General features: G+C 44.4%; 1 protein-coding gene across 1 annotated transcript in view; it reads left to right on the top strand.

The window, feature by feature from the left end:
- POLQ (DNA polymerase theta) overlaps positions 1 to 20,553 on the top strand; it is a 76,081-nt gene that overhangs the window by 11,496 nt on the left and 44,032 nt on the right. Inside the window, exons 7-14 of the mRNA XM_070935311.1 lie at positions 4,151 to 4,292; positions 4,371 to 4,517; positions 10,080 to 10,292; positions 14,596 to 14,738; positions 15,496 to 15,694; positions 18,451 to 18,590; positions 19,339 to 19,532; positions 19,836 to 19,960. Of these exons, the coding sequence (XP_070791412.1) occupies positions 4,151 to 4,292; positions 4,371 to 4,517; positions 10,080 to 10,292; positions 14,596 to 14,738; positions 15,496 to 15,694; positions 18,451 to 18,590; positions 19,339 to 19,532; positions 19,836 to 19,960 (1,303 nt within the window). The remainder of the gene's footprint in view (positions 1 to 4,150; positions 4,293 to 4,370; positions 4,518 to 10,079; positions 10,293 to 14,595; positions 14,739 to 15,495; positions 15,695 to 18,450; positions 18,591 to 19,338; positions 19,533 to 19,835; positions 19,961 to 20,553) is intronic.

Here is a 20,553-nt window from a genome sequence, read left to right as displayed (position 1 = left end):
CAGGGGGCCATATCATGTTAAGGGAGCACGCACCCGCTGTCTTCAAGCGGTAGAGTGCTCCGGCCCCCAAGGCTCCACCCGTTCTCCAGGTAGTACAGACCTTCAGGGCCCGGGCCTTCGCCTGATGTTGTGCAACGCCAGGTCTGTAGTAAATAAAGCCCCCCTCATCTGTGATCTTGTTTACGAGGGGGGAACGGACCTGGCGGGTATTACGGAGACCTGGTTGGGCCCAGAGGGAGGGGTCCCTCTGGTAGAAATGTGCCCACCAGGTTTCCACGCATTCCATCAGCCAAGGTCGCAGGGGAGGGGCGGGGGAGTAGCGGTTATTATTAGAGAAGGCCTTAGGCCGAGGGAGACCACTGTACCTCAGACAGCTGGTTGTGAGTCCCTCCTTGTGAAGTGGGGCCACGGGGTTCAGATGGGCTTGCTGATCACGTACCTGGCTCCCTGCCACGTGGCGGCAGCCCTGCCCGAGCTACTCAACGTTATTGCCGCGGTGGCGGTTGATACCCCCAGACTTATGGTCATGGGGGATTTCAACCTGCCATCCGTGGGTGAGGCGTCTGAGGTGGCTCGGGAGTTCATGGCTTCCATGACGGCCATGGACCTGACCCAACTAATTCATGGCCCTACGCACACTGGGGGAAACACACTGGACTTGGTTTTTGTCTCTGGACAGTGGTTGAGTGATCTCGAGCTAGGGGATATAGTCATCGAGCCCTTGTCATGGTCAGATCACTCTCTCCTTCGCCTTGACCTTCGAACCGCGGCACCCCGCTGCAGGGAGGCGGAACCGGTAAGATGGTACCGCCCCAGGCGCCTGATGGAACCTGATAGGTTCCAGATGGAGCTTGGGCCAATCCCGGAGGTTCTGGCTCACGCCTCATCTGGGGACCTAGTGGACGCCTGGGATAGGGCGGCTGCTGGAGCCCTGGATCGAGTCGTGCCTTTGCGGCCTCTGACCCGGCGCCGTTCTCGCCTGGCTCCTTGGTTCACCGAGGAGCTGAGGGAGAAGAAGCGCCGGAAAAGACGCCTAGAGAGCTGTTGGAGGGCTAGTCTTTCTGAATCTGACCGAACACTGGTAAGATCTCATATTAGGAATTACCTAGTGGCGATAAAAGCAGCAAAATGTTCTCATTTTACTGCTCTTATTGCGTCATCAGATAATCGCCCGGCCACCCTGTTTAGGGTGACCCGCTCCCTGCTCCACCAGGAAGCGCGGGAGGACCCCTTGGAGGGAAGAGCCGAGGATTTTGTTCAGTATCTGTATGACAAAATCACTCAGATTCGGGCAGGTCTGGACTCTGACGGGATAGATCCAGAGAGGGTGATGGAGACAGGTCTTGAGACTGTTATCTGGGATGAGTTTGATCCTGTGACCCCAGATGACGTGGACAGGATTCTGGGTAGATTGAACGCGACCACATGTTTGTTGGACCTGTGTCCCTCCTGGTTAGTGCTGGCTTCCCGGGAGGTGACGCGAGGCTGGCTCCAGGGGATTATAAATGCTTCGTTGGGTGAGGGTGTCTTTCCCGCCGCCCTGAAAGAGGCGGTGGTAAGGCCTCTCCTCAAGAAGCCTTCCCTGGACCCGGCAGTATTGGCTAATTATCGTCCAGTCTCCAACCTTTGCTTCGTTGCGAAGGTTGTTGAGAGTGTGGTTGCGCGACAGCTACCCCAGTACCTGGATGAAGCGTCGTATCTAGATCTGTTCCAGTCGGGCTTCAGACCTGGGTACAGCACGGAAACGGCATTGGTCACGTTGGTTGATGATCTCTGGAGGGCTCGGGACAGGGGTTGCTCCTCTGTCCTGGTCCTGTTAGACCTCTCAGCGGCTTTTGATACCATCGACCATGGTATCATGCTGCACCGGCTGGAAGGGTTGGGGTGGGAGGCACCGTTTTACGGTGGTTCTCCTCCTTTCTCTCTGACCGGTCGCAGTCTGTGTTGACAGGGGGGCAGAGATCAACCCCGAGGCCCCTTATATGTGGGGAGCCGCAGGGATCGGTTCTCTCGCCCCTTCTGTTCAACATTTATGTAAAGCCGCTGGGCGAGATCATCCGTGGTTTCAGGGTGAAGTACCATCTGTACGCTGACGACACCCAGCTGTACATCTCCACCCCGGACCACCCCAACGATGCCCTGGAAGTGATGTCCCAGTGCCTGGAGGCCGTACGGATCTGGATGGGGAGAAACGGGCTCAGGCTCAACCCATCCAAGACCGAGTGGCTGTGGTTTCCGACGTCCCGATATAGTCAGCTGGCGCCATCGCTGGCTATTGGGGGCGAATCATTGGCCCCCACGGAAAGGGCTCGTAACTTGGGCGTCCTCCTGGACTCACGGCTGTCTTTAGAAGAGCACTTGACGGCCGTGACCGGGAGGATTTTTCATCAGGTTCGCCTGATTCGCCAGTTACGTCCCTTTCTGGATCGGGACTCGTTACGCACAGTCACTCATGCCCTCGTCACCTCTCGTCTGGACTATTGTAATGCTCTCTACATGGGGCTCCCCTTGAGGTGCACGCGGAGGCTCCAACTGGCGCAGAGTGCGGCCGCGCGGGTGGTTATGGGAGCAACATGGAGCTCCCATGTAACACCTCTCCTGCGCGAGCTGCACTGGCTCCCGGTGGTCTTCCGGGTGCGCTTCAAGGTTCTAGTTACCACCTTTAAAGCGCTCCATGGCTTAGGACCTGGTTATTTATTTACGGGACCGCCTACTACCACCAACAGCCTCCCACCGACCAGTACGCTCCCACAGAGAGGGGCTCCTCCAGGTGCCGTCGGCCAAACAATGTCGGCTGTCGGCCCCTAGGGGGAGAGCCTTCTCTGTGGGGGCACCAACGATCTGGAATGAGCTCCCCCCAGAGATACGGAGGATTCCGGATCTGCGCACCTTCCGCCGCGAGTTGAAGACGCTTTTATTTCATCAAGCGGGCCTCGCCTAAATCTTCTCCCTTTTAAGTGTAAATTTTAAATTTTTAATGTATTTTAAATTATGGGTATTAATTCAGCCAAATTTATTTAATTCATTTTATTTGATTTTAAATTTTGTATATCTATGTGTTTTATTTCATGGCTGTACACCGCCCTGAGTCCTTCGGGAGTAGGGCGGTATAGAAATTCAATAAATAAATAAATAAATAAATAATAAATAAATAAATAAATAAATAAATAAAATATATATCCTTATATTTTTGCTGATAAAGAAATAAAGGGAGACTAGTATAGATCTATTTCAAGCTTTTTAGCTTTCATCAGCTAGTCATACCCTTATTTGCATTCGAACTTGGGCTTCCTGCATGTTAGGCAGTTGAATTAACCTTCTGAGCCACAAGTTCTCCTCCCTTCATCAGCTTGAGCCAGGGGAAAGGTTAAGTGTTTACCAAGACACCTGGTCTACCCCAGCATGTGGGAGGGGGCATTCTGCTCCCTTTTGCCTTTCAGCTCCAATCCAGGAGCCCTCAAGCGTCGCATTCACGACAAACCATTTTATACTAAATTTATATTTTTGCTGATAAATAAAGGGAGACTAGTATAGATCTATTTCAAGCTTTTTAGCATTCATCAGCTAGCCATACCCTTACTTAGATTCGAACTTGGGCTTCCTGCATGGGTTTGTCGTGAATGTGACTGCTTGAGGGCTCCTGGGTTGGAGCTGAAAGGCAAAAGGGAGCAGAATACCCCCTCCCACATGTTGGGATAGACCAGGTGTCTCGGTAAACACTATCTATCTATCTATCTATCTATCTATCTATCTATCTATCTATCTATCCATCCATCCATCCATCCATCCATCCATCCATCCATCCATCCATCTATCTATCTATCTAACTTTTTCACAAGTCCCACATGTGTGGTAAATTTTATATATATGAAAACCATTGACAACTAACTCCTGCTGTAGTGAACTGTTCTTTAACTTCATCTTAAGTTCTGCATAGTCCTGTACTAGCAAATCTTGATATATTAAGCATTTGTCTTTGCTCACTGTTTCTTCTCAACAGCACCTTCTACTCAAATATCAGGCTGCGAAATACAATTTACAAATACAACGCAGGCAATCCTCTTTCTTTTGTGTCTTGAAGAATTTTATATTTAAACCTTTCATTTTATTTCCATAGCCCTAATATGTATTTGTCACTTTCTACAATTAGGGAGATGAGGACCACGTGGTGACTCTGTGTTATGAGACAGTTCAGGATGGCCATTCAGTTCTTGTATTTTGCCCAACAAAGAATTGGTGTGAGAAATTAGCAGACATCGTTGCCAGAGAATTCTGCAGTATTCAACAAAAGAGTAAGTCAAGAGGGATTGAAGAAGAGAAGGGATTTGGAGAGAACCCATAAGACTTTAAGGCTCTTTTCCTTTCTAAAGATCTTCAAAAGATGTCAACCCTTTCACCAGTTATACTGTGCCAGGAAGGGATAGAAAAGTTGTTGATTCAATTAAAGCGGTCGTCTTCTGGCTTGGACAGTGTGCTTCACCGGACCATCAAATGGGGAGTTGCTTTTCACCATGCAGGTACACTTTTTGTTATCATACTTCTCAATATGTGCATAGATAGAGTGAAATTTCAAGCATGGTTGTGTCCAAGTAAAGATGGGAAAGAATATGTCTTAAACACATTGAGTTTGATCTGTAGGCCTTAAATTGGTGATGATGGAAATAAAACTAGATGTAAAAAAATTCAGATAAACTCCTGTTCAGGTAGAAGGAAATGAGGTAGTAATTATGCTGAAATTATGAAGCCACTAAATTAATATAGGAAAATAAGTTTACAGATTGTGGCTATTGTGGTCTATATAATAAAATAATAAGATAATATATAATTTTAATAATAAATAATAAAATATGGAAATAAAATAAGATGAACATAATTGGAAGCTTCTTATGATTACTGTAGAATAGAACAATTGAAGGAATACATTTATTCAAATACCACAGAAGTAACGGAAATTGAGGAAGAATTGCCTTGCATGTTAAAAATAATTCATTTTTTTTTAATTTAATTTATATGCCGCCCTTCTCTGGAGACTCAGGGCGGCTTACAACTTACAATGCGCTAAGCAATAGCCTTCATACTTTTGTATATTTTATACAAAGTCATCTTATTGCCCCCACAATCTGGGTCCTCATTTTACCTACCTTAGAAAGGATGGAAGGCTGGGTCAACCTTGAGCCTGGTGAGATTTGAATTTGCAGTAATTGCAGGCAGCTGATGTTAATAGCAGTGCTTTAGTCTACTGCGCTACCAGGGCTCTCTGTTGAAGAGAAATCCAAGGAAATGAACTTGGTAGCACTATTAAGAGGATCTGTATTAAATTAACCAGAAGAACTAATAAAAGTATAAACACTGGTGACTTTTGTTTTAATGCCACCTGGTCTTTACAAGATTAGATTAGATTAGATTTATTGGACTTCTATACCGCCCTTCTCCCGAAGGACTCAGGGCGGTGTACAGCCATATTAAAAGACATATAGATTTACAAAATTTAAAAACAATTTAAAACCGAATATATAAAAACTTGTCCCACAAAATTAAAAAACTAATATACACCCATTATAAAATTCATATTAGGCCAGCCTGGCTTGTTGGAACAAAAGGGTCTTCAGGGCGTGGCGAAAGGTACACAGGTCGGGGATCATACGAACCTCTAGGGGCAGCTCATTCCAGAGGGCTGGTGCCCCCACAGAGAAGGCTCTCCCCCTGGGTGTCGCCAGTTGGCATTGTTTGGCCGACAGCACCCTGAGGAGCCCCTCTCTGTGGGAGCGTATTGGCCAGTGGGAGGCTGTCAGTGGCAGAAGGCAGTCTCGTATATACCCTGGAGCGCTCCATGGCTTATACTCCATATAAGCCATGGAGCGCTTTAAAGGTGGTAATCAACACCTTGAATCGCACCTGGAAGACCACCAGGAGCCGGTGCAGCTCGTGCAGGAGAGGTGTTACATGGGTGCGCCAAGTGGCCCACATAATCACCTGCGCGGCCGCATTCTGGTCCAGTTGGAGCCTCTGAGTGCTCTTCAAGGGGAGCCCCATGTAGAGAGCATTACAGTAGTCTAGACGTGACATGACGAGGGCATGAGTGACCGTGCGCAGGGCATCCCGGTCCAGAAAGGGACGCAACTGGCGTATCAGGCGAGCCTGATAAAAAGCTCCCCTGGCCACGGCCGTCATATGATCTTCCAAAGACAGCCATACATCCAGGAGAACACCCAAGTTGCGAGCCCTCTCTGAGGGGGCCAAGATCTTGCCCCCAATAGTCAGCGATGGAATCAGCTGACTATACTGGGACGCCGGGAACCACAGCAACTCAGTCTTTGAAGGGTTGAGTCTAAGTCTGTTCCTCCCCATCCAGATCCGCACGGCCTCCAGGCACCGGGACATCATGTCAAGGGCATCATTGGGATGGTCCGGGGTGGAGATATACAGCTGAGTGTCATCAGTGTACTGGTGGAACTTCACCCCGAAACCATGGATGATCTCGCCCAGCGGCTTCACATAAATGTTGAACAGAAGGGGCGAGAGGACTGACCCTTGCGGCACCCCACAAACAAGGCGCCTCAAGATCGAACTCTGTCCCCCTGCCAACACAAACTGTGTACGGTCGGAGAGGAAGGAGGAGAACCACCGCAACACGGTGCCCCCCACTCCCAATCCCTCCAATCGTCGCAGCATGATACCATGTTTGATGGTATTAAAAGCTGCTGAGAGGTCTAATAGGACCAGGACAGAGGAACAACCCCTGTCCCGAGCCCTCCAGAGATCATCAACCAATGCGACCAATGCCGTTTCCGTGCTGTACCCCGGCCTGAAGCCCGACTGGAACGGATCTAGATAGTCAGCTTCATCCAGGTAATGGGGAAGTTGTCGCGCCACCACACTCTCAATAACTTTCGCAACAAAGCGAAGGTTGGAGACTGGATGATAGTTCGCTAATACAGCCAGGTCCAGGGAAGGCTTCTTGAGGAGGGGCTTCACCACCGCCTCTTTCAGAGAGGGAGGGAAGAAACCCTCACTCAAAGAAGCATTAATAATCCCCTGGAGCCAGCCTCGTGTAACCGCCTGGGAGGCCAGCACCAACCAGGAGGGACAGGGGTCCAATAAACGTGGCAGCGCTAAGCCTACCCAGAATCCTGTCCACGTCCTCGGGAGTCACAAGATCAAACCCCTCCCAGATAACATTCTCAAGACCCTCCGTCACCCCATCCAAATCTACCCAATCAGAGTCCAGGCCTTCCCGAATCTGAGTGACTTTGTCATGCAAGAATTGTACAAAATCCTCAGCCCTGCCCTGCAAGGGGTCTTCCCGCACTCCCAGATGCAGGAGGGAGCAGGTCACCCTAAACAGGGCTACTGAGCGGTTCTCTGCAGACCCTAGAGGAGCGGAAAAATAATTAGATTTTGCCGCTTTTATCGCCACTAGGTAGATCTTAATATGAGACCTCATCAGTGTTCGGTCAGATTCGGAGTGGCTGGCCCTCCAATCGCTCTCCAGACGTCTTTTCCAGCGCTTCATCTCTCTCAGCTCCTCGGAGAACCAGGGAGCCAATTGAGATAGGTGCCGGGTCAGAGGCCGCAAAGGCACGACATGGTCCAGAGCTCCAGCGGCCGCCCTATCCCAGGCGACCACCAGTTCTTCAGTCGCGCCGTGAGCCAGAGCCTCAGGGAATGGCCCAAGCTACGTCAGGAAACTATCAAGGTCTATCAGGCGGCTGGGACGGAACCATCTAGTTGGTTCCATCTCCCTGCAGCGAGGGGTAGCGGTGTAGAAGTCCATGTGAAGGAGAGAGTGATCAGACCATGACAAGGGTTTCATGACTAAATCCCCTATTTCCAGATCGCTCTGCCACTGACCAGAGACAAAAATCAAATCCAGAGTGTCCCCCCCCCATGTGAGTAGGGTCTTGAACTAACTGGGTCAGGTCCAAGGCCATCATGGAAGCCATGAACTCCCAAGCCGCCATAGACGTTTCACCGACAGATGGCAGGTTGAAATCCCCCATAACCATAAGCCTAGGGGTATCAACCGCCACTCCGGCTATCAGGTCAGGCAGCTCAGGCAGGGCCGCTGCCTGCCACGCAGCAGGGAGCCAAGTACATAATCAGCAGGCCCATCTGCACCCCACGACCCCACTTCACAAGGAGGGACTCACATCCGGCTATCTGAGGTACAGTGACCTCCCTCGGACATAGACTTTCTTTAATAATAACTGACACACACACACACACACACACACACACACACACACACACACACCGCCCCTACCCTGGGCCCTTGGTTGATGGAATGCCCGGAAACCTGGTGGGCACATTTCAACAAGGGGCACCCCCCCTTCCAGACCCAGCCAGGTCTCCATAATACCCGCCACGTCCGCTCCCCCCTCCTGAATAAGGTCGTAAATGAGGGGGGGCTTATTTATCATGGACCTGGCGTTGCACAACATCAGCCGATGGCCCAGACCCTGAGGATCTGTGCTACCCCTCCTGCGCGAGCTGCACTGGCTTCCAGTGGTCTTCCGGGTGCGATTCAAGGTGTTGGTTATCACCTTTAAAGCGCTCCATGGCATAGGACCCGGGTACCTCCGAGACCGTCTTCTGCCACCAATAGCCTCCCACCGACCAGTTCGCTCACACAGAGAGGGTCTCCTCAGGGTGCCATTGGCCAAGTTATGTCGGCTGGCAACACCCAGGGGGAGGGCCTTCTCTGTGGGAGCCCCAGCCCTGTGGAACGAACTGCCCCCGGAAATTCGTAAGATCTCCGACCTCCGGGTGTTTCGCTGCGCACTGAAGACCCTGTTGTTCCGCCAGGCCGGACTATCAACACAATAGTTTTAAATTGGGGTATTTAAATTTTTTGGGGTTTTAAATCTGAGCCAATTTATTTAATTATTTTAAATTTTATATTGTTGTTTTGTCTGTGTTTTTAAATAGGCTGTACACCGCCCTGAGTCCTTCGGGAGAAGGGCGGTATAGAAATAAAATAATAATAATAATAATAATAATAATAATAATAATAATAATAATAATAATAATAATAATAATAATAATTATTATTATTATTATTATTATTACCTGGGGAACGAGAGAAGCATTTGGGACTGGATTAATACTATTAATACTATTCCCCAGGCAGGAAACCAATATCTCAGCAGAATCACATGGGTTTTGTCATGAACACAATAAGCAGTTCAGAAAATTATAAGAATTTTAAGCAGAAAGGTGCATGTAATATTGGAATTCTCAATATATTAAGAATTGTTGTGCATATATTGGCATGTACCTTGAGATTGTACACTTTAATTAAGTCAGAGCATTAAAAGTAGGATTCCATGTAGCCAAAGTTGTTTGTAAGGAACAAAAAAATAGATGGCTACAAAAAAAGGAGAGATAATAAAGCCACAAAAGGATGTCCTAAAAGGAAAAAAAATGGAGGATAGCAAAAACTAATGTAGTTAGAAAAATCATTAAGTGAATATCTACAAATTGAAAAGAACAACACATAAAAAAAGGAAAGAGCGATATGTCACTAAAGAAAGTACATAGAAGTAATTCTGAAAGTACAGAAGGTATCAGAAAAGCAAAACCTCAGAATGAGTTGAGGTTAGAGTGGGATGTTAAGAACAGCACACATTTTTCAAGTAAGTTTGAAATTAAAGGCAGGAAGAAGTTGTTTTCCAGATAGGGTAGGGGTGTCAAACTCAAGGCCTGTGGGCCAAATCCGACCCATGGGGTACTTAGACCATGGGCCCTGGAAACAGTAAAGGACCGGCCCGCGGTGCCTCTGCCAGTGAAAACAGAGCGGGGTGTGTGTGTGGAGGAAGGAAGGAGATTATAATTAGAGGGAGGGAAGGTCTGAGGGAAGATCTGCCTTAGCATTTAGCCACCACAGGTGCCCCCAACACGAGTGACATTGAACTGGCCACACTCCTCCCCAGCCATGCCTCCCCAAGGTCAAACACAACTCCAATGTGGCCCTCAATGAAATTGAGTTTGATATCCCTGAGATAATTGAAATTTTAATGAAAATGAAAAGTGGTATATATTAATTTTATAAAGCATATTTATCTTAAACTATTTTTCAGGTTTGACATTTGATGAACGAGACATAATTGAAGTAGCTTTCCGTCAAGGTGTCCTACGAGTTTTAATAGCAACTTCGACACTTTCTTCAGGGGTAAATCTGCCTGCACGTCGGGTAATTATCCGAACTCCTGTATTTGGTAGCAGATTGTTGGATATCTTGACATACAAACAAATGGCTGGAAGAGCTGGAAGGAAAGGAGTAGATACTATAGGTAAATGCATTTAGAGCCCTTTATCTGTTTATGTTTGTAAATAGAGCAACAGTGAGTCTTATGATACTTTAAAGTTCAAAACATTTATTGTAGAATAAGTTCTGCTAGGATGCAATCTATAAGATGTATCAATGACCCAGATAGAAAGATATAGAAAGATAGATTTTTTCTACAATTTTTACAATTCTATAATGGTTTAGAGACAAAAAAAGTGAATAATCTTTACAGTAAGGAAACACATTTCTATTAACACCGAAAAAAGTAAATCATAAAGCTTGAATCACTAGCTTTCAGGATCTAAAAGACCCAAGTTTAAGTCCCACTTACTAATAGAGCTCATTGGGTTACTTTCTGTCAGTCTAATCTAGTTTGGAGATTATATGAAAGGCCAGGTACTCCATTTTTCAATCCGTCAAGCACAAGCAACTAAAACAAATTCATGAATAGGTCAAGGCAATTCATTTATTCTTGAGTACCATTTACAAAAATATTATAGACTGACTGCCTTTCCTTGGGAAATGGCAGACAGATTTAAGGGTTTGCTCTCAGATGTTTCATCCCCCAAATCAATTTCATGCTGGAATGTCTATACTCCCCCTTGAGGGCCCCACACATCAGCCCCTCTCTAAACAGCTCAGCTCAGCTATTTCCCTTGCAATGGGAACTGGGCAGTGGGGATAGCTAGTGATGATGTGACAAAAGAGCTATCCAAGTCAGAGGAATCCTGATTGTATGAATCCTCCCAGTACATGATTCTTCCTGCAACATATATAGACAATTAGAAGGGTCCTTCCCCCTTTCCCTCATAGAGTGAAGATGAAGGCAGAGCCTTGCCACTCATGATGTCTCCCTATAGAGGGTCCGTCTCTGAATGCTTAACCCATTCACTAATTGATTCCTCTTTAGATTCTGGGATTGAATTCAGTCTTGGGAGCATGGAGGGTCTTGTTTTGTCTGGGAAGCCTGGTAAAACAGTTGTATTAATTTTGGAGCATGCACATACCTTACATTTTCCCATGAACTGGGTAGTACTTCCAGTGAATCAAATTCTGTATTCCTTTCTCCTGCCTCCTTGACTCCAATATTTCTTCCACTTTGAATTCATTTTTGCCTTCGACAATCATGGGGTGAGGGTGAGGTAGATGCTGTTGTGATTTCAAAGTGTTTGGTGGTGCTTCCTTCACCAGCAAAGAATGCTGAAAACTGGGTGCATTTTCATTGACTGTGGCAATTACAAAGAAAGGCCACAATATTGACCTGTCATAGGGCCTTAACAGGGCTAAGAAAAGGCTAAAAAATTGGTAGGCAGCCACACATTATCTCCCTCTGCATTTGTCAGCCCCTCTTGCCAAGGGAAGTCTGCAAACTTTTTGTAAGACTGTTTAGCTTGGTCTAGCTATTCTTTCAACAGCGCTTGAGCAGCACATTGCTCCTGTAGAAAAATCTATGGCTCCAGGATGAGAACCTGTTGTGAGGTCGCAGGTAAAACCCTTGGGTGCTTCCTGTGTAAGGCCTGGAACAGGGTCATTTCAATTGTCCTGGCTGTATGTACAGTAACACTTTAAATAAAGTGGACAGGATTTTGGGGAGACTTAGTACGGCCACATGTTTACTGGACCCGTGTCCCTCCTGGTTGGTACTGGCTTCCCGGGAGGTTACACGAGGCTGGCTCCAGGGTGTTATCAACGCTTCGTTGAGTGAGGGTTACTTCCCCGCTGCCTTGAAAGAGGTGGTGGTGAGGCCTCTCCTCAAGAAGCCGTCCCTGGATCCGGCAATATTGGCCAACTATCGTCCTGTCTCCAACCTTCGCTTTATGGCGAAGATTGTTGAGAGTGTGGTCACGTGACAGTTTCCACAATTCCTGGAGGAAACATCTTATCTAGATCCGTTCCAGTCAGGTTTCAGGTCTGGGCACAGCACGGAAACGGCATTGGTCGCGTTGGTTGATGATCTCTGGAGGGCTCGGGACAGGGGTTGCTCCTCTGTTCTGGTCCTGTTAGACCTCTCAGCGGCTTTTGATACCATCGACCATGGTATCATGCTGCACCGGCTGGAAGAGTTGGGGGTGGGAGGCACCGTATTGCGGTGGTTCTCCTCCTTTCTCTCCGACCGGTCGCAGTTTGTGTTGGCAGGGGGGCAGAGGTCGACCTCGAGGCCTCTCGTCTGTGGAGTGCCACAGGGATCGGTCCTCTCGCCCTTTCTGTTCAACATTTATGTAAAGCCGCTGGGCGAGATCATCCGTGGCTTCGGGGTGAGATACCATCAGTACGCTGATGACACCCAGCTGTACATCTCCACCCCAGGCCACCCCAACGATGCCCTTGAAGTGATGTCTCAGTGCCTGGAGGCTGTGCGGATCTGGATGGGGAGGAACAGGCTCAAGCTCAACCCTTCCAAGACTGAGTGGCTGTGGCTCCCGGCATCCCGATATAGTCAGTTGACTCCATCACTGACTATTGGGGGTGAGTCCTTGGCCCCCACAGAAAAGGCTCGCAATCCTCCTGGATATGCAGCTGTCCTTGGAGGAACATCTGACGGCTGTAACCAGGGGGACCTTTTATCAGGTTCGCCTGATTCGCCAGTTGCAGCCCTTTCTTGATCGGGATTCCCTGTGCACAGTCACTCACGCCCTCGTCACCTCTCGCCTTGACTACTGCAATGCTCTCTACATGGGGCTCCCCTTGAGGAGCAGCCGGAGGCTCCAGCTGGTCCAGAACGCAGCAGCGCGGGTAGTGATGGGAGCAGCATGGCGCTCCCATGTAACACCGCTCCTGCGCGAGCTGCACTGGCTCCCGGTGGTCTTCTGGGTGCGCTTCAAGGTGTTGGTTATCACCTTTAAAGCGCTCCATGGCATAGGGCCTAGCTATCTTCGAGACCGCCTGCTGCTACCGACGACCTTCCAGCGACCCGTGCGCTCCCACAGAGAGGGCCTCCTCAGGGTGCCATCAGCCAAACAATGTAGGCTGGTGACCCCCAGGGGGAGAGCCTTCTCTGTGGGGGCACCTACCCTCTGGAATCAGCTGCCCCCAGAGATAAGGAGAATCCAAGACCTCAGTGCCTTCCGCTGTGCCCTTAAAACCCACTTTTTCCAGCAAGCCGGGCTGTCTTAGGAAGAAATTTTTTAAAATTTTTAAATGTTTAATTGGTTTGTGGTTTTTTAAATTTTGGGCCAAATTTATATAGATTTTAATTGTTTTTAATATTTGTATTTCATGTTTTTAATTCTGGCTGTGCACCACCCTGAGTCCTCAGGGAGAAGGGCGGTATATAAATTGAAAATAAATAAATAAATAAATAAAAATAGTGTTGCAGCATCTGGTTAGTCTTAGCCTCCCTGTTTGTAACAGGGTGGTGGGCTGATGACAAACTGATTTGTACCTTCAAAAGGTGGAATAATGCCTTTCAAATCATGGAACTAAGTTGACTTCTGTGATCTGAAAGTGCTCTATAAATCATTCATCTGTAACGGAAGGCATCCAGATGAAATGTGCCGCCTTGCTGAAAAGATCCTCCACCAACAACATCAATATGGATGGGCCCCTGTTCTTCAGCTGGTGTTTCCACCACAATCCCTGAGGAAAGGAGAGGTGTAATTTTAAAAATAAGATTAGGCAGAGTGCTTGTTAGGCCAAGTAGAACAATACATCTGCATGAGCAATATCTGGTCTTCTGGTTGTTGCTGAACTGCAATTTCCATTATTTCTCACCATCGACCATGATGGTAGAATAAATAAATGAGAGATGCAGTTTAGTATCTCCTTATCTCTGTCCTAAAAACAAAAAGTCAATGTTATTTTCCATAACTTTGAGAGGATTAGTTGCCATTGATAGTCCTTTCATGTGATCCTCCCTCAGCTAAGTCCTCCTTGAGCCTGAGAGGACAATGTCATGTATTCTTGCTATTAAGAAACAGCAGCCAGATCAGTGCTTTGACTAGAAAAATAGTCAAGATAATAAATGTTTTACTGATTTTATAATGACCAGGTTTCAACCCTAATTTTGAGCCATAACTATATATATACTAAAATTGATCCAAAATCCAAGTAAGCTTATTATAGGTTTTCATGTATCTTTATTAAAATACTGAACAGCATTTTCAGAAGAGTACTTTTTATGTAAAAAAATTTCACTATAGTTAGGGAACAAAGAATGTAAATTATCAAATATAGGTCTGCTCCTTAATAACAGTGGCCAGGTCCTGGATAAATATGCTTGCAGCCTAGGTAGTCAAATATTATTTATGCATGGGAATTCTGTTAAGCCAATATATTTTTTTTCTAATTTATGACATTGTATGTAACAGGTGAGAGTATTTTGGTATGTAAGCCCTCTGAAAAATCAAAAGGAATTGCTCTTCTCCATGGTGGTATGAAGCCACTGTGTAGCTGTTTGCTTAGCCTCAAGGGAGAAGGAATCACCTCCAGTATGTTACGGGCAATTCTTGAGGTATGTAATGCAATGAATGAGTGAAACGTTCATAATATAAATATTATTTGTTAACAAGATTGTGCACTGTTTTTATGAAGCTGCTATAAATGCATTTATAGGAATTCTCTTCAAATTGCCTCAAACATAAATTCAAGCTCAAGTTATCTACCAATATAATCTCTGTGACAAAATAACTGCTCATGTAAAAAAAAAAAAGGGATGGTGAGATTCTGAAAAGTGAAATGGTTAAAAAAAAGAGGGGGGGATGGTGGTATTAGTAGTCTCAGAGATTAGAAGATAGAGGCCTGCTAGCATCATTTTTCTGTGGTGGTGCCAGAATTTAAATGTCCCCTAAAGTCTAATCAGATCCTACTGTGTTAGGACTTATGAAATTATTAAAACAGATATGTTTAAAAGGGCCTGGATGTTACTTTCTAATTTTATCACTTTTTGGTTGTTTTATTTTATCCATGCTACGTTTATTGCTTATTGTTATAAAAACGTATAGCATAGGCATTTCATGGTTAAGACATAGCCCAACAGTTTCAAGATTAGAGAGGTCTGAAAAAACTCAAATGTCAATACATTTCTGTATATATTTCCTAAGGGAATATTTACAGTTACAGAGATCTATACATGTTTGAAGAAATGTCAGTGTTTAAAATGTATGCAATATACAAAACTATTCCTGATATCTTCACCGACCTAAAAAGGTAACTTTCAAAAGTAACTTATATTTTTTTCAAGTATGTTTATTACCCTTTTATTCTGATAGATCATAGTAAGTGGAATAGCTAGCTCTTCAGAAGACATCCAGAGTTATGCATCCTGCACACTCCTTGCAGCTAGTTTGAGAGACTTCCAGGATTGTAGGAGACAGCAGGAGAAAATTTGTGATGGATCTATTGAGACTTGTGTGAAGTGGCTGCTTGAGAAGGAATTCATCATGATTTCAGTATCAGATGTTGGCAAAGGTAACAATGCTAATTTGTATATGAATTGAGTATTTTTAATTACAATTAAGAAAATGTAGATCAGGAAACATTTGTACAGATAATCCTCGAGCTACGACAGATCTTTTATTGACTGTTCAAAGTTACAACAGATCTCCCAAAAGCCGTGTACCACCATGATTCGAAGATAAGAATTTTACAAAAGGTATCTTGTTCATTCACACTTAGGAATGACCAGACAGCTTCATAACTTTGCAGAGATGCTGAAACCCACCCACCTATCTCTTCCCACCCCCCATCCTTGCCCTGCCGGGTTCCCAAAGGTACTGGGCCTGCTTTGTCCCCCTGTTACACCCTTCACAATCCTTGCTTACCTTCTGGAGATCTGCAGAACTCAGTATTGTGGGCCGTTCTCACTGGCCACATGGAGCAGCCGTTTGCAAACACCTCAGCAAAGCAGCATTTCCCTTGCCTTCTGCCTTTCTGCATGGCCTCTTTAACTCAAAACAGGATAATAAGCCACAGTTTGTGCTTTGCAGTTTCTATATTTCCTCTGAAAAAAGTTTTAAAAGGAAGTGGGAGAAACAGGAGCATGGTCCAGTGAGCCGGAGAACAGACAATGAAGGGTTAAGTGTTAAAAGAGTGATGTAGAGGGAGAGGGAAAGAGCATCTTTGCCTTCCAGGTCAGGTTTCAAACAAGACAAAGCAGCTTCCTCTGCATTGCCTTTTTAACACGTAACCCTTCATTGTGTGTTCTCCATCTCACTGCACCAGCTCTTGTTTCTCCCACTTTTAAAACTTTTTTATTATTTTATTTATTTAGTATTTAATAATATTTTATTTATTTTTATCCCATTTTATTATTTTTTTGTAAGGCAGCAAACTATCAACACACCTTTCCCCTATTATTTTCCCCACAACAACAGCCCTGTGAGGTGGGTTGGGCTGAGAGAGAGAGTGACTCTGAACCCAAAGTCACCCAGCCAGCTTTAATGGCTAAGGTGGGACCAGAACTCACAGTCTCCTGCTTTCTAGCATGGTGCCATAACCACTAAACCAAACTAGCTCTCAAACTGTCAAACTGGCTTTCATATTGATCTGTCCTAGTTTATGAAAATTTTCTTCTAGAGGAAGCATGAAGTCATGTATTCATGGCTGCTGTGTGTCTCATAAAACTGCTGGATGATGTGGCTCCTCTATTTGTTAAACAGTTGGTTCCCCCCCCCCATTTATATATTTGCATTGGCACCACAAAAAGAAAAAAAAACATTATTTACCTGTACAGATAGTCCTTGGACTATGATGGCAATTTGGACTGGAATTGCTATCGCTAAGCAATGCAGTTGTAAAGCATGTTGTTAGCCCTGGTTGCCACTGTAATCCCAAAATGTGCAAGTGATTAATTGGGAAGTAGCAGCAGGAGTCCCAGATAAAGAGCATAAGGGTGGCACAGGCAGGTAGGGGAGCGCTGTGCAGGCCACACCCAAGTTGGAAGACAGGATGCTGTGGATGAGTGGAGAGAGGCGGAGGAAAGGAGGATGCAAGTCTTTGTGAGCACAGGGAGGCCTTGAGTAGGAGTCACAGTGCATGATCTGTGTGCACACTGCAGACACCGCAACCATCATAAGTGTTAGCTGGGTTACCAAGAGCCCAAATTTTGTTCCTGTGACTATTAGGGTACTTTGAGAGCCAGAACTTGTGTAAGTACCACTCATTCTGTTGGAGAAGGGGTGGCAGAACCTGAAGGGCAGAGTTAAGAATCCCTATATAGCCAATTTCAAGCAAGTGCTAACCATTAGTTTTGTTTTGTTTTTGTTTTTTTAATTTGATTTATATGCCGCCCTTCTCCGGAGACTCAGGGCGGCTTACAATGCGTTAAGCAATAGCCCTCATACTTTTGTATATTTATATAAAGTCATCTTATTGCCCCCACAATCCGGGTCTTCATTTTACCTGCCTTAGAAAGGATGAAAGGCTGAGTCAACCTTGAGCCTGGTGAGATTTAAACTTGCAGTAATTGCAGGCAGCTGATGTTAATAGCAGTGCTTTAGTCTGCTGCGCCACCAGGGCTCTAGTTGAACATTAATATTCTCAGCTAATTGTTAGCACCTGCATGGGTCAACAGAATAAAGGTCAACAGAATTCAAGGGAGGTTGGACTTAGACTGCTTATGGTTCCTAGAGATTCTAAACTGATCTCTCTTTTAACTCTGCCTCCAGTTCTGCCACTCCTTCCCCTACACGTTCAGTGCCTTTGCAACTTTGAAGGATCATTGAACAAATGATCAGTAAGCAAGGACTATCTGTAATGTTACCCTTTTAATAATCATACAGTTTGCTTTCTACTGTGAAACAGGCTGGTGTCTTTTAAAAGCAACAGAAGAAAGAGCCCGCTTCTTCTAACTGGAGCTATTGGCAGAATATCCTTGCTAGCATGTTGCGAGATAAACCAATTTTCTGACTTGGCACTGAGCTGTTGTTTGGACTTGATTTGCCTAAATGACTGTAGTTCTATACAAGGTGGCTGGATCTATTATTAAATCATAATAAAGTATACACTTTGTCGTTATTAGGTCAGAAAGTAATTAATCATGGACCCTTATTATCTTAGATTCCTGGTTTGCACAAGTACATACATAATACGTTCATACAATTTCCAATTAAACACAACTTTCAAAGGATGAGCAACATTAATTGGTTGCAGCAAAATCAATATTCTGACTCTAAAACTAGGCTGTGGTTGCATTGCATATAAGTGCTTCATTTTTCTCTTGGCAGAAATATATCGTCCGACACATCTTGGCTCAGCTACACTGTTTTCCTCCTTTTCCCCAACCGCAGCACTAGAAATTTTTGCTGATCTCCAGAGAGCAATGAAGAGCTTTGTTTTAGAGAATGATCTGCACAGCCTTTATTTGGTAGGAATGTGTGTGTGTGTGTTTATGACAGTACTGGATTAGATTTAATGTATGTATCAAACATATTTTGTTTGATTGTCAAGATGCAGCATAGAGAAATAAAGTGAATTCTCCATTCTATTCACCATTCCAAAGACGAACAGGGGAGTATAAAGTAATCCTGAACCTTGAAGTATTGAGATGAAGGTACAGAAGGACACGAAAATCAGAAGTGGAAGCCGTCTTACCAGGCAACATATAGGTGTTAAGGATTTATCGGAAGAATATATGTACTTGCACACTGGAGATTCCTCAGATTCACTTACACAACATGATTCCAGATCATGATTCCTACTTGGCCTTGCATCAGCTACATGGATATTCTGCAAGATTATTTGTCCTAGTATGCAAATTTATTTAATTTCTAGGTCTAGATTATCTTTTGATCAGCGCCTCAATCAAGTACATGGCTGCAGATACATTTCCCAGTAAACATAGTGTTCACTCACTGTAAGTGGAGTACAAAAATCTTTCTTCCCTCTCTAACGCACACCCCAATATTCTATCTGACGGATGAATTAAAAAACAAAGGGCAATCTCATATGAATATTACCATCCTAGAGCTAAATTAGGACTCATATTAGTAAAACACAATTTCAGTCAACGTAAGACCCATTTCTTTTTATTCTGAAAAATGTTCAACATTTCTCTAAAGAAATTAAGATCTTGTAATTTGAAAACTAACTTAGTTTGGGTGGATTTTTGGTAGGTCACACCTGTTTATGAAGATTGGACCAAAATAGATTGGTACCAATTCTTTTGCTTGTGGGAGAAGCTGCCTGCCTCATTGAGAAGAGTAGCACAACTTGTGGGGATTGAAGAAAGTTTTTTGGCCTGTTCCGTCAAAGGCAACATCATTGCTAAAACAGAGAAGCAATATAGGCAAATGGCTATCCACAAAAGGTAATAAGAATTTTTTATTTATTGATGTATAATATGTAACAGTGCCACAAAATTTGTCTATTATTTCAAGCAATTTCTGCTTGTTTAGCAGGAAACAATTATTAGTTATGAGTTATTTTAGCAGTACCTTTATAATTTTTTTTTCTCACCACATAGAAAAGTCACCTAGGATACGGTTGTCTACCTTTTTTCTTCCCGTTTTATCAATTTTTCTTTCTCTTTATCAAATATCTATTTGCTTACTTTGCTTTCTTTCACAGAAATAAATAATCATATCATTGTATCTTAATTTTATTAATACAGATTTTTTACAAGCTTGGCTCTTCTGGATTTAATAAATGAAATTCCTTTAAAGGATGTTGCTAAGAAATACGGCTGTAGTCGTGGACAGCTTCAGTCTTTACAACAGTCTGCTGCTACATATGCTGGTAAGAAATTACTGATAATGTTCCAAATAAGTAATGAACAACAATTTAAGTGACAGACTGGTTTAATAAATCAATTTCCATTTTTCCAATTTAATTTACTGGTATTAAGTAGGTACTTTATGCATGCACTTTCTCAGCAAGCAAAACTGAAAAGATGAAAAAATTTCCATACTTACATCATTATCATTATCATTACATTCATTCTCATTCTTCCATTATGGAGCCCTGGTAAAGATTAAAGTAGGGGCAAGGACTATTTGTACAATAAAACCAAGATAGAATGTTCTTTTCACAACATACCAGTAGCTGTGACTGAGCAAAATTTACTGAACATGTTTTTATGATGGCATTGATTGGCAATGAAAATTCTTGTCCTAATTGTCATCATAACCCAAGGAATACTTGTAGGAAAAAAAATAGAAAAGATATATAGAGGATTTACAAAGCAGAAAAATTACATTAGAATTTAGAAGATGGTAAAAGAAAAAGAAACAGCTATATAATTTTTGCAGGTCACAATTAATTGGAACAGATGATTTTTTAAAAATATCAATTTAGCATTGTAAGAATTTTAATTTCAAATCAAAAATCAA

The sequence above is a fragment of the Pituophis catenifer genome, unplaced genomic scaffold, assembly GCF_029215685.1.
Source record: "Pituophis catenifer annectens isolate HBS135680 unplaced genomic scaffold, rPitCat1.0.hap2 SCAF_2, whole genome shotgun sequence".
Taxonomy (NCBI): domain Eukaryota; kingdom Metazoa; phylum Chordata; class Lepidosauria; order Squamata; family Colubridae; genus Pituophis; species Pituophis catenifer.
This window is presented reverse-complemented; position numbering and strand designations above follow the sequence as displayed.